This window comes from Echeneis naucrates, chromosome 19 (genome assembly GCF_900963305.1).
Source record: "Echeneis naucrates chromosome 19, fEcheNa1.1, whole genome shotgun sequence".
Taxonomy (NCBI): domain Eukaryota; kingdom Metazoa; phylum Chordata; class Actinopteri; order Carangiformes; family Echeneidae; genus Echeneis; species Echeneis naucrates.
This window is the reverse complement of record NC_042529.1, coordinates 14,449,441-14,463,668: the sequence shown is the minus strand read 5'-3', so window position 1 is coordinate 14,463,668 and position 14,228 is coordinate 14,449,441. Positions and strand designations below refer to the sequence as shown.

Here is a 14,228-nt window from a genome sequence, read left to right as displayed (position 1 = left end):
ATAAGACGCTCATAAAAATGATGTCCAGACACTCAAGACACTATATCTAGTTTACCTTCAGTACTGCAGGTGGTTCAAGCTCGATGGCACATTGCTGATAAATAATACATAACATAATATGGATAAATTAGATCATAAAAATTCCAATTCCATTTACTTTGGTTGACATTGCAACGTCAGTCATCCAGGTGAGGGTGAGTGATTGTTTTCATACTTCACTGGGAAAAAATAAATAAATAAAAATCTAGCTGATGACCAGATTTATGATGGTATTTTACCAATAAAAAATTTTCCCTTAGTTGTTCCCTTGTTCCCTTGGCACTTCCAGTGCCAACAATGCACAACAATGTGATGACATATTTTACCTTTATCCAAATTAAGCTGTAGCAGTGATTTGGATATCACACTTGACCTCAATGCAATTTCAATTATATTTGGATTAATGGTGCAGCTTGACAGGAAAATTGTGTTTAACAAATATATAAAAAGGAAATTATGAGTATGATACTTGTGTGCCTCACAAATTTGATTTGGAAATCCCGGTAATTAGAGAGGGTGCTCAATACAAGTATTCACCTGGGATTCTGCTGGTAAGACCGAAGCAGTTGGGTGGTTATGATAAGCTAATCAGAAGTAGTTATGAATCAGCTTTTAACTACTTTCTAACTTCCTAACCTGCATGTTTGTTAAAGATTTGTGAATCATTAATAAATTATATGGGGATCAAATGTCTCACACAACAGATGTTCAAATGTAATCCTGTGTCTTTGCGTTGTGCCTGTTTGTCCATCTGTCAGTTGAGAATTACCCAAAGGCCTTCTGTTTACTGTGACAAGAGAGGGTTGGGCGAGGGTCAAGATGAAAGAAAGCATGTGTTGTAACAAAAGACATTGTAATCATGAAGGCCTTTGAAGAACCTCTAGTCTATAATAGACCTTATTCCAGGAGGGGCAAGTAACGCCCACTCCAGTGAACTCCAGCCATACTTATGTGAGAGGGGGACACTTAAGACGGTCTTCACAACTCATGCTATCACTCAAAATACAACAAAATGGACAAAGGCTGCAGTCTTCTGTTGAACCAAAGTCCTGCATCTATGTATGCCCACCTGACTTGTCGGCTTACTTCAACCAAGCAAAAAGAGAGAGGCTGAACTAAATTGACTGAACACCCAGCCTGATGTCAGCAGATGGCTGATCAGAGAGGAAACCTCCTATCTCAGCTCCCTGTCCATCAGTCAGCCTTGGTACTACTGCTAATCCCTTTGGGACACCACAAGTTTCCCCTGTCACCTCGGAGTCAGCTTTATCATCAAGTGTCTGCACCTTGTTATTATGATACCAATACTGGGATTCAAAGGTTTGTGCTGGTTTTGGTATGATTTTCTATGTAAAAGGTAATGCAAAAATTCAAGTCACATTTGAGCAGTCTATGTTAAGAAACTAGGAAATGTAGGAAATGAACAGTTTGCTTTTCCACTCCAACAGTAACAGATAATTGTTTGACAATTGGCCAAGGGTCTACAAACATGTTAGCAGCATGGGAAGGCTGTCCTTAAGCACACCAGCTGACATTTTCTATAGCTCATTAACTCAGAAGCTAAAACTATATACCATTGCATGTCATTTGGAGTTCTGAAAGGACTGAAAACACATTGATATGTTTGGAATGTTGGTGTTCAGCTGGAGAAGAAACTTTGAATAAAGACTATATTATAGCAACTAATATAATGTAATTCTCACACTCCTAGACATCCAACAATATGAGTGCAGACGCATGCTTGGTCACTCCCTGACCCACAGCCTCCCACCCCACGCCATGCCACTCCCTCAAACTACATAATACAGCACATGCAAAGGTGCCTCTCTCCTCCATCTGCCCCCAGCTCCAGCCCAAAGCTTAGCCTGGGGCCTCCGGAATGTCCAGCATGTCAGTCTGACACCACCACAGCAGCTTGTAAAAGCACCTGACCCCTCCAGGGGATTTGCACTTAAGGATAAGTTTTGTTTGTTAGAAGAAAGTCACTTAAACTCACTAAGAGGTCACAAAAGGCAAGCATAATCAAAATCTGTGCAATGCCCAATATTGGCCACTAATCTATTAGTAACATCATGTAGGTCAGCTGGTTTAAAAGCAGGTCAGTACTAACCAATCAATCGGCTCTTATTGACAGGACAGTGGAGGTCATCTGTTGTGCTTCTGTCAGACACTGCTGGCTCTGACTGAAGAGACAAATGAATGGTCTATAGAAATGCTATGCGAGGGTCCCTGAGGAGCAGTGTGAGCACACAACTGACGAAGGGATACTAGCAGACTTGGGCCATTAAACAATATTTCCTGCCTTATGCAACACTTTTCTCAAGTCAAACAAATAAAGACAATGCATAACAATATATGATAATATTACATCTTTCTGTTTGTTTGCGGATCGTTTGTGCATTTGTGTAACAAATTAACACGCTATTGCAATGAAACTTCATTACAATCAAAGTCAACTGAATAATTATATGTAAAGCTATTTCTTGCACCCACATAGCACTTCGCATTAAGAATTAAGAATTACAATAAGTTAAAAAAAGCATGCCAAGAAACACAGTATATACACAGCAACAAACAGGATTTAGGATTAAAGTTTATATGCCCGCCTACATAAATGGGTTTTGAGGAGGGATTTAAAAGCGTCCAGGTTGTCTGCAGCCCTAATACTAGGAAGATGCTGGTTCCAGAGGTGTGGAGAAGTGGAGAGAAGGCTCCCTCTCCCTTGGAGTCTAATTTTTGGGATGATTAGTAGTTTTTGGTTTGATGAGCAGAGAGAGCAAGATGGACAGGGTGTTATAATATGTAGTCTGGAGCAGGGTCATGAAGTGCCTTGTAAGTAATGAGTAATATTTTATAGGTGATCAGAGGATGGACTTGCAGTCAGTGGAGGTCTTCAAGTATGGACGTGATATGATAGTGGGAAGAAGTATGTGTCAGTAACAAGGCAGCTAATTTTTCCACATATTGCAGTTTATGTAGAAGACGGAAGGGGAGTCCAGTGGAAAAGGGCATTGCAATAATCGAGGTAAGAGGTAATGAAAGCGTGTATCACACACTCAGCATTACGAAGTGACAGATTAGGGCAGATCCTGGCTGTTTCACAGATGAAAGAAAGTAACTGGTTGGGTTTTGTTGATTTGGAGTTCAAATAAGAATTGTGTGTCCAGTATTACTCTAGGTTTTTGACTTGTAAAGATAATGTGACTGTGACATTGTCAATGGTTAGTCGAGGTGTGGAGTTTTGCCTGGGATTGGAGACTAGGAGAGATAATTCTGGTTTGCCAAGGTGGAGTTTCAGGAAGCTGCTGAGTATGACAGACAGAGACAAACAACCATTCACACTCACAATCATACCTATGGTCAAATTAGTCACCAATTTACCATGACATGTCTATGGACTGTGGGGGGAACCTGGAGTACCCAGAGGATACCCACAGGCACAGGGAGAAAAACTGTAAACTCCAAACAAAAAAACTCCCTGCCAGGGAATCAAACCCATGACCTTCTTGCTGTGAAGCAATAGCACTAAGCACCAGAGGTGGGGGACTCGAGTCAGACTCAAGTCGTAAATTTGAGGACTTGAGACTTGCTTGACTAACACGGATAAAAGACTTGACTTCTCTTTGACTTGGTCTTCATGACTTGAGTCTTGAGACATGACTAGACATGAGACAGATGACTTGAAAGGACTTGCCATTTTTAATTTAATTAAATTTTTTATCTATATTTTTTTGCAACTTAAAAAAAAAAAAAAAAGTTACCTCACATTAGAAATTGTTTTATTTTGAAACATGATGTGGCGATTTTCCAGTGCAATGTATGCAGCACGCGTTCAATAGGTCAGCAAAGGAGCAGCAGTCATGGAGGCTAGACCAAGAATAATTCAATTTGAGTTCAAGGATTATGTTGTCGATGATAGTATAAAGAAGAGGACAGCGGTATGCAAGGTCTGCAGCTCAAAAATCTGTGACACAACAACCACAATATCGAACTTCATCCAACACTACAAAACCCACAAATGTAAGCTACATGAATGTGTCTTTTAGCTAGCTGTTATGGCTGCTATAAAAGTATGTCTAGTCATCCTTGGATAGTAATGTAAAAGTAGTTATTAAGATGAGATATCACAGGGGAGCGTTGTGACAAACTGTGACCATTTGTTTCACATGGTTTCACAGATGAGTATTAGGGCCAGGCAGGCCCTAATACTCATCTGTACATCTCATATTGCATATTAACAGATTTTGTTTTCATGTATGAAAATTTCAGTGCATTTTAACACAGCCAATTCACAGAAATTGAACAGGCCTCCTGATTGAGTCCTAGCTATATTGTCTACAGTTCCAGGATTAATTTTATTCATAGATCTTAACTACATTTAAAATGATTTACTGTGCAATGAAGATCATAATATGAGCTAAACATATTTTTCTCTCTCTTCTTTTTACTGTCTACAGATATGAAGAGTACATCCATACCAAAGTAACTTTGGATCTTAAACAGCCTCCAATCTCCCAATTCATCGAATCGAGGAGTGTGCAACTATACAACTGCAACCATCCCCAGCATAAAGCCATTACAAACTCAATACTGTCGGACCTCATTATAAATTGCAATATGCCATTGTCCATCATTGGACATCAAAGCTTTCAACATTTTTTATCAATAGTGGACAGCAAGTACACTCCAGTGAGTCGAAGAACAATAACTTCAAAGCTTGACAGACTGGTGGCAGATAGGCAACTAGCAATGGCAGATATGTGTCAGTAACTGTAGACATATGGTCAGACCGCAGGATGAGAGGCATTCTTGGAGTCACAGGACATTGGATCGACATCGAAGATGACAGTCTTAAGTTGAAATCCCAGTTGCTTGCATTAAATCGCTTCAAAGGTTCCCACATAGGGGAAAGATTTTGTGAAGAATTTGAGCAAATATGCAAAGAATATCAGATCAAGAAAAAGGTCGACCACACATCATCTGTGGCAATGCTGCAAACATAAAAAGGCGTTCACTACAAGTTTTCCTGGACAGGGAGATGAAGATGACGACCTTGATAATTTTGACATTTGGAACGACCTGACTGTGGAAGAGCAAGAGAGGATTGAAAATGTCTTGAGTGCAAAGTCCCAGACAAGACTTCAATGTTTTGCACACACTCTTCAATTGGCTATAGGAGAAGGCCTTAAAGAGAGTAAATAACCCAGTGCAGCTCCCGCCAAAGAGCTCTTTGCTCCACACAAGCACCTCTTTCAAAGACAAATTTGAGAAGGAGTTTGGACAGCGTGGAACCCCTGCTTCTGTTACCACACACTGGAATTCTACACTGAGGCAACTGAAATCAGTGCTCAACTGTGACCACCTGAAACTGTCTATAGATCTTGAAGCTGCAGGACACAGACACTATTCACAGCCAGAGAGGGGACTCAGATAAGGGAACTAGTGGATGTTCTTCAGCCTTTTGGAGAAGCCACAGATCTCACACAAGGAAAAACAAATGTCACTGTAAGTGGTGTGGTACCCTGTTTCCTTTCTCTTAATCATCACTTGGAAAATCAAAAAGAGGAAGTGCACTACTTGGGAGGATTGATCCGTACTATGTAAGGATCACTCCAAAGAAGATTCAGAGGGATCTTTGTAAATGTGAGGATGGCAGATGACCAGAGTGATGGAGCAATCTTGCCCTTCTCTAACCCTTTGGACCAAAAAACTGCTCTGCTGGCTTCATTTGGCACCATGTGGTTGACCCATGATGTTTTGGCCCCTGAAAACGTCAAGTAGGATGTGTCTGAGATGGTAAAATGTATAAGTAAAGTTATTTTTCCATAGTAATCCAATTTTAATGTCAGACCTAAGAAGAAATAGGCTGTAAAAGAAATGTTCAGTATGTTCATGAGGAGCCTGGCACCTGGGATGCAGATAAGACTGCTTAAACTTGACAAGTTCCACTAAAGTAAGATTTTTCTTTAACTTTGTGGCAGAGATGCTTTCTAGTGTCGATATGAACTTGACAAAATAACATGAATTGCATGTGGCATACTAAAACCATTAAATGTGAATAGGTTTTTTATGATGCAATGTTTGGTCATGTCAGTAATGTTTACCTGTCAGGCAATGTGTTTTTATTTATTTTTATATACTTATTTTTATTTTATATACTATTCAGTTGATGATGTAATACTTTTTTGTGCACAGAAATGTTAATGAGAAACGCCTTAGACAGATGCATTGGCAGGCCATGGAGAAATGGTGCAACCCTCCTGAGGGGAGAAGTAAGCAGTTAAATTAGTTAGGTAATATAGTTGTAAGCAAGGTTATAAGCAGGCTGCAATAGTTTGAGTTATTGTTAATGTTGAAATAAAACTCAACTTGTGTACTACTGTCTTTACTGATTATTTACTGATTAAACTGATTAAATTTGAAAACTGGAGTAGATCATCAGATATTTGTATGACTTGACTTGTGGCTTGCTTGACCTGAGCAATGACTTGACTTGCTTGACTTATAGCAGGGACTCAACTTGAGATTCTCACCACAGTGATTTGGGACTTGCTTGAGACTTGCACATGAGTGACTTACTCCCATCTCTGCTAAGCACTATGCCACTGTACTGTCCTAAATTTGAACACTATAATGGAGTTGTAAGTTTTCTTGTGTGGCTGGACTATTTGTAAACAACTGTTTTGCAAGACTGTTCACTCATGTAGCATTATCACTTCAGCAGACAACAGTATACATCTAAAAGGATCAGCTGACATTCGAGAAGAGATACGGATGAACCTAATCAATTGCCTGTTCTGGGACTGAACTAAATTTCAGCAGTTAACAGCCTGTTAACAATCAAACTCTGATGATGGGCAAAGTCATTACCCGAACTTCAAATACCAGGTCAGTTAAAGAGAATCAACTGAAATCTATGACACAACCAAAGCAACAGGAAGTGTAACATTTTAATATAATGTCATCACCATCACTGAAGCGTGTGATGCATTCAGTAGGATCAGGACAGTGTTTAGAGACAATCACATCACATAAAAAGCACCCCTTGTCTTTGGTAAGACACGAGCCGTGCATGTCATAGAATTGCATAGATAGCTGAGAGGATGATTTATAAACCTCATTATATTGATTCCCAGTCAGATGGATTGGTTTTGTTTTTGCTTTTCTAGTACTCGGTCCTTGGAACCCGCAACTCTCTTTTTTAGTTAAGTAGCTAAGAATTCATTATATTGTTACATGTATATTTTTAATGAAGGCACTCTTCATCCTCCTTAATTCTCCCTTGCAAACCCTTAATTGGAACTACAAGTTTGAATGTGGTTACCGTTCTGCTTTTCCAAAATAGTTGCAGTGCCTTGCTCAATTGTGCCTTGATGCTAGTGCATAAAACAGCCAAGTGCATTACTCATTCACTTTATTCAGCCAGTTCGGCAGTCATTCATACCAACGCACAAAAAAACTGCAATGCAAAAGTATACAATATCATTTTTTATATTTTCTGCCAAGTGGCGCTTGCTGTATGCAGCGTGTTAAGTCTGTAACAGGCTTTTTTTCTGACAGCCACAGCTTTGTTCTCAGCACTTGTCATTGAGCAGCCAGCCATACTGATGAAAGCCCAGAACAGATAACGCCACAAAGAGAGGCTTCAACTTCACAGCGCGCCTGGCCTTAATTTTCCCCCAGCTTGGATAAGGGAGTACCCTGTCTTTTGAAACAATGCTACTGTAAAGAGAGCTCACTTGTCGCCTGACTTGGAATCTACGCAGATAAGAAACTCAGGAAGAAGAAGAAAGCCCCCTAAAACCCACACAGCAAGATGCGTGAGCTGCAGGGGTCTGCATTCAGGAGATTAGCCTATGTTGTGGTGCAGTTTGAATCCACTTAGTTTCAAATTGTCCCTGACCCCAACTGCTGGAAGGGGCTGTATTTTGCGGTCGACAGCTGAACCTGATCCTCTGGTTATCTCAAAGAGACTGTACTTGGTTAAAAGTTACAACAACATTGTTGCTGGAAATAGCTCTGGCTCTGCTATCTAAGTTCTGTTTCACAGTAGAAACAATCACACTCCCAGCCCAGAACACAGAATAAAAAACTGACTCTCCTCTGCCTCTGTTGGTTCCACACTTACTGGTTTTGTTGCACTTGACTTTGGAGAGAAGTTTGTGAGCCAGCAGCAGGTCCCCATTCTTCACTGCCACTAACAGATCTTGTTCTTTCCCCATGTTTGAGAATCTCACCATAGACACACAAACTCTTCGTAGTCAACAGTCGAAGTCTCTTTTTTTGGTCTTTCACAAGCTCCTTCAAGCAGACAGTTCAGGTACCTGCTGAATCCCAATCATAAGGTGACAATGTGAGTGAAGGGCTGCAGAAAGGAAAACTCAGGCAAACTGGTCCAGGAAGTCTTCTTCCTCATGTTGTTAGAGGTCGGATCCATTCTCTCTGATGACAGTGATCTTAGGTTTGGAGAACTAGTGGAACAAGAACTAGTGGAGGCTTAGTTGCCTGCAGGGCTGAGCATGTGTTCATAGTTAACCTCTGTCAACCGGCATGTGGCAGCAGCCCAACCTGCCATTACACCCATAAGAGAACACTAGAAAAAAAAAAGAGGCAGATGAAAAACAGTTAGTCCACATCACCAAAAAAATACATATCAATATGTCTTCATATGACTTTGCGGGGCTGGGTAACAAACCTAAGTGATATTTCTGTAGTAGGTTTCAGACAAAATGATGACAATTCACACTATTATTGCAATAATAATGAGAACATACTTTCAATTCTTAAAATGGCTAAGACAAAGTGAATCACTTTATGAAACAAATATCTTTGTTGTATCACAGAGGACACAGCTGTTTCTGTGAAAAACAATCCTCCGTAAATAGCTAAATAGGAAGCTAAAATAAAAACAGCAGCCTTTTCACTATAGGAATCATCCATATTTTACTTGCTGTTCAGTCATATATTTGACTGGCCTAATTAATGTCTTTTTCAAAGCAGCCAACTGGAAATGTCTGAACAGTAAAACAGCGATGTCACTACTGATATTTTGACACTGTGGCACCAAGGCAAGAAGCACAACAGCGAAGCCAGAAAACTGGAGCATTCCAAATGGAATTGAGACATTATTCATTCAATTACTGATACATGTGTTTTTTGTGAAAAAGGCTCATATAGCCTGAGCAGTAAATCAATCTTCCTGTAACATCGACCAGCATTAACTTTCTCAAGACGTTTCAGGTAACAGGCCAAAAATTTGGACACACTTTCCTATTCATTTGAATGACAAGGTGTGTCCACACTTTTGGCCTGTGTGAGTTTGGACACTATATATATATATATATATTCCAGGTTACAGGGGCTGCTGGAGCCAATCCCAGCTCACTTCGGGCAGGGTACACCCTGGAAAGGTTGCCAGTCCATCGCAAGGGCAACATACAGAGACAGACAGGGACGAACAACCCCTCACACTCACACTTACACTCAGACCTGCAGGAAATTTCGAGTCCAACGTAAGACCTCTCAGTTAATTCCCCAGTCTAAAGGCTCAATGCTGTGTAAATGTGTCTAAATGAGACTGCAGAGGTTTTGGTGGAGATTGAACATGAAAGCTGATCTATTCTCCAGTTCTCCTAGACAGTGTGTGTTTCTACTAACTTTGTCCAAAGAAAGACTTTTGATGAAGAGCTGAACATACTACAGGGTGAAGTTTAGTGGTAGTTAGATTAAAGATTATTAGATAAATATAAAGATTATAACTCATATTTTCTGCAGTAATCCAAAAGACAATGTGAAAATCCCAGTGGCCAACAAAAATACATCATCCCTGCTGCTTAGTACAGAAAGTGCATGAGTTTAGTAAAGGAACAACTTTTCTTGACTAAAATGTTTATTTATTGAAATAAATGTCAGCTAATGGTGCTTTATCAGATGCTGTTAAACTTAAGCATCCACATCAGTGTCAACAACAATATCAGCTGAACAATGTTACTGATAAATCTGCAGATTTTTGTCTCATGAATTATTGAATCAGTTAGTCCAGTGGACGTTGAAAAAAAACAGTCCTATTGAAGTAACTGCAGTTTTTTCTATGTGCGTTTGCTCTCTTCTGTCATTGTTTCAGTTCACACCTTCGTTTGCTGTCTGAATAAATCTAACTGATTAATAATCAAAATATTCAATTTATAATTACACAAAAATAATAAAAAGCAACAGCTTCTCACATCACTCTATTTTAAAACCAATTCTACAGCAGCAACTTAATGTTCACTGCAACATTAAGTGATATTCTGCAATTTCAATAAACAGCACTGTTCAATGGATGAATGCTGTCAGGAACAGGTATGCGACTTTAACTTGACCCAGCTTTTTGTTTGCTTTCTCTGACCCAGGAAGCCCAGTCCTTCAGGATTGTGCAGCTAATCTGCTGGTCTTCCTGTGCAGGGATAAGGTCTCCATCTACTGATAACATTCCCTGAAATTTGAGGAAGCATCTATTGAGAGGCGTTGTGTTGTGGCATTCTGCTATTTTGGAAAAACTTCACTATATTTCTTGCTGAGATGGAAAGTGAGGCAGAGAAGCATCAGAAGCAATTTCACTGACACCCTAATTGTGTGGGACAACAAGGGAAGACAGCACTTAAAATGAAACAACATGACCAGGAGAAATGTTCACCAAAACACCAAAACAGTCCCCTGGGCTTATATCAGACACAGCCTCCAATTAGAGCAAAGGCCAAGTGCAAAACATTGCAAGTAGTCCCACTGAAGCTTAGCTCTGTTTGCACCCTCTGTGTGCAGAGCACTGTCTATGTATGTATAGAAGCAATGAAGAAGTCCTCAGAGTTCAAAAACTGAATTTGTTTTGCAATTCCAAAACGGTGTTATTGTTCTCTTTGTCATGACAACCCCACTGAAATAAATATTCTCATCTTTGGCTGTGTTTGAGATTAGAGTCTACGTCTGCCTGGGGTTTGCTTTGCAAGTCAAAAACGTAAGCAGGCCATCTTGTCTACCAACCTCTTCTTGGGCACATGGTTCAGTTATTTGTCCCAACTACTGACGTATCCTGCAGGAGTGTAGCCCAGGAGCATTTGCCAATGCATGTCTCTACACTGACACATGATCTAAAACTAGCCAGGCACCTTGCCAGGCAGTAAACAACTGCATACTCCTTCAATGGTATGAGCCTGAATGTAAACAAGGGGTCTAAAGCAGGCTTGTTAGCCTAAATGTCAGTGGATGGAGCAGAAGTTGAATAAGGTACCTATGGAATCCTGAACAAAGGGAGACACAAACCTTACTAAAAAAAAAAAACAAAAAAAAAACAATGAATCCTTCAGTCTTCAAGTCCAGACAATAAAAGAAACAAATAATTAGAAATCATTCAGTCTCTGGTGCTGACTTGAAATATTTACTAATAACAGGACAATAGCTCAGTTTACTGCCAGTGTCTTTGAATAATTTGAAATGGGTTGAAAAGCCTCAATTGTATCTTTCAATGACACGAAGAACAAACCCAATTCTCGACTCTGGTAATTTAATCTCATGCTGCTTCAACAAATCCAATATTAAAAAGACCTTTGGGAAATCATTCCTGTTGTAATGCTGGTAAATTTGGCAAAGGCAAATCCCCCCAAAAATATATAAAAAAGAAATATAGAAAAGAATCGTACTTCTCACGTTTTCTATCGGGTTGAATGCCTTTTTCCCACCAATACGAACTGAGTGGGATGAAACAACTGCTCATATTTCAAGTTTCGATCTCATTCAAGTGCAGCTGCATGAATCAGAAAACGGTTCATTTAAAGTTGTGACACAGGTTTTACTGTTAATCCGTAAACGAAAGAAATGTCAGATATTTGACAGCGCTTCGAGTTTCCCCTGAGCGACCGCAGCCTGATTGCCGGACAAACTCAGCCGGTGCCAAATGGTGTCTGAGGAAGAAGCGTTTTTTTTTAACTCGACCTTTTTAGGACGCATTTGTTAAATTTGCTCCGTCGCCATGTTCACCCCGTAACTCGTCTGTACGTGGAGCCTCAGCCGTAAGCCAACTTGACAAGTCTCGACTGTCAAAGGTGTTCCTCACCCGGTCCAAAAAAAAAAAAAAAAAAACTGTCATTCTGTCCCTACCGTGATCATATCTGTCTAACTCGGGTCTTTTCAGACATTTGTTTTGTTTTGTTTTGTTTTTTTCTGAATAAATGAGTTCATAGGGAGGCGGAGGCGCTCACCTGTGGTGGCCGGTGCCGGGCAGTCGGTGTCGGGCAGACTCACCGAGACTCACTGAGGGAAAGGCGCCGGGCAGCGAGAGACCACGGAGCCGGCGTCAAGGCAACAGTAGTTATATCAAACTTCCGGTACTAGCTTTCAAAATTAAATGTATTGCATTCACGCTCCTCTCGATTTTAGAAACTTTGGCTGCCAAATTTCTGTCTTTTTCCACGTTTGCTTTATCACTCGCCACAGAGTTTTAGTGAATTATTTATACGACTAGATTTGTTTGCCGTCATTTTTTAAGCAACTGAAAATTGGCCATTTAGAAGTTTTACCCGCCACCTATTCGCTGTTTTATTTTGAAGACAAAATTACATCGCTTATGGTCATTGAGACGCTGCGAGCCTTCTTAAATACGACTAACTTTACAGAGTCTCTGCTGCTCATGCTTGGATCTCAGAAAGAACACAGAAGTTATAGGAATAGAGATTTTTAAAGCATTTAGGAAATCCTGTAAATGTGAGGATGCGGCTTCGTTAACTTCAGCACAGACTGTCTTTTAATCAAACATTGTCTGTTTCACATCTACCGTTGAGGGATGTGAAGGTGTTTGTTCGACAGTTAAAATGGCGAGAGTAATGAACCTTTGATACCCTTATGCATTATTTCTAAAACTTCCTGCCAACATTAGGGGAAATTAAACTGTGCCTTGTCTCCCTGCATCGAACCCCCTGCAGCCTCAGCAAGCCCCCCGGGAACACTGAAAGAGACAGACTGGTTGACTTGTGGTGACATCTACCGGTTACAAACTGGCATTGGCACATGTCAACAACATCAACAACATCATCAATATTTTCTGCGGTGATTCAAGAGACAATGTGAAAATCCCAGTGTCCAACAAAAATACACCATCCCTGCTGCTTAGTACAGAAAGTGCATGAGTTTAGTAAAGGAACAACTTTTCCTAACTAAAATGTTTATTTATTGAAATAAATGTCAGCTAATGGTGCTTTATCAGATGCTATTAAACTTAAGCATCCACATCAGTGTCAATAGTGTCAACAACAATATCAGCTGAACAATGTTACTGGTATATCTGCTGATTTTTGTCTGATGAATTATTGAATCAGTTAGTCCAGTAGATGCTGAAAAAAACAGTCCTATTGAAGTAAGCAGTTTTTTCTACGTGCGTTTGCTCTCTTCTGTCATTGTTTCAGTTCACACCTTCTTTTGCTGTCTGAATAAATCTAACTGATTGATAATCAAAATATTCCATTTATAATCACACAAAAATAATAAAAATCAACAGCTTCTCACATCCCACAATATCTGGATTCTTTTTTCTTTTTACTTGAAACTATTCTCAAACCAATTCTACAGCAGAATCTGTGTTCACTGCAGCAATATTTGATATTCTGCAGTTTCACAAAACAGCACTGTTCAATGGATGAATGCTGTCAGGAACAGGTATCAACATCAACAACTTGGTTTTGCTCTAAAATAGCAAATATAAAATGAGTTGAGAAGCAACTAAACAGCCCCCTCAGGCTGCACTTTTTCAAAACATTTCAAACACACCAGAACTGTATAGGCTTTCTAATCGTCTTTTTTTATATAATCCAGGCTCAGAGGGATTTTTTTAATTCTGCAACTTTTTTAAAACTTGTCAGGATTATTTCTACTCCAACATGAACACGAACAGTCTATAAATAGGCTTCTATCACTATGACGATTGAGTTTATTTTGTTCTCCCATCTCTACCAGCATGGCCTTCATTATCTGTAACTTTGTCACTTTGTTCTGTAACAAATTTTTATCTTATTGTTGTCTCTGTCTGAATGTTTCTGTTGTCCTCTGTGTTCTAATTCATTTCTTTATTTGTAACCTGTTCTCTTGCCTTGTGCTGCTGTGACATTCAGATTGGGATCAATAAAGTATGATCTAATTCTATGTAATTCTAATTCTAATTGAAT

General features: G+C 39.7%; 1 protein-coding gene across 1 annotated transcript in view; it reads right to left on the bottom strand.

Moving 5' to 3' along the window:
* Positions 1-12,358, bottom strand: part of caskin2 (CASK interacting protein 2) — a 49,572-nt gene extending 37,214 nt beyond the window's left edge. The window contains exons 1-2 of the mRNA XM_029527854.1: positions 12,273-12,358; positions 8,168-8,632 (exon numbers count right to left, since the gene is read on the bottom strand). Of these exons, the coding sequence (XP_029383714.1) occupies positions 8,168-8,279 (112 nt within the window). The 5' untranslated portion in view covers positions 8,280-8,632; positions 12,273-12,358. The remainder of the gene's footprint in view (positions 1-8,167; positions 8,633-12,272) is intronic.
* Positions 12,359-14,228: the final 1,870 nt, after the last annotated feature.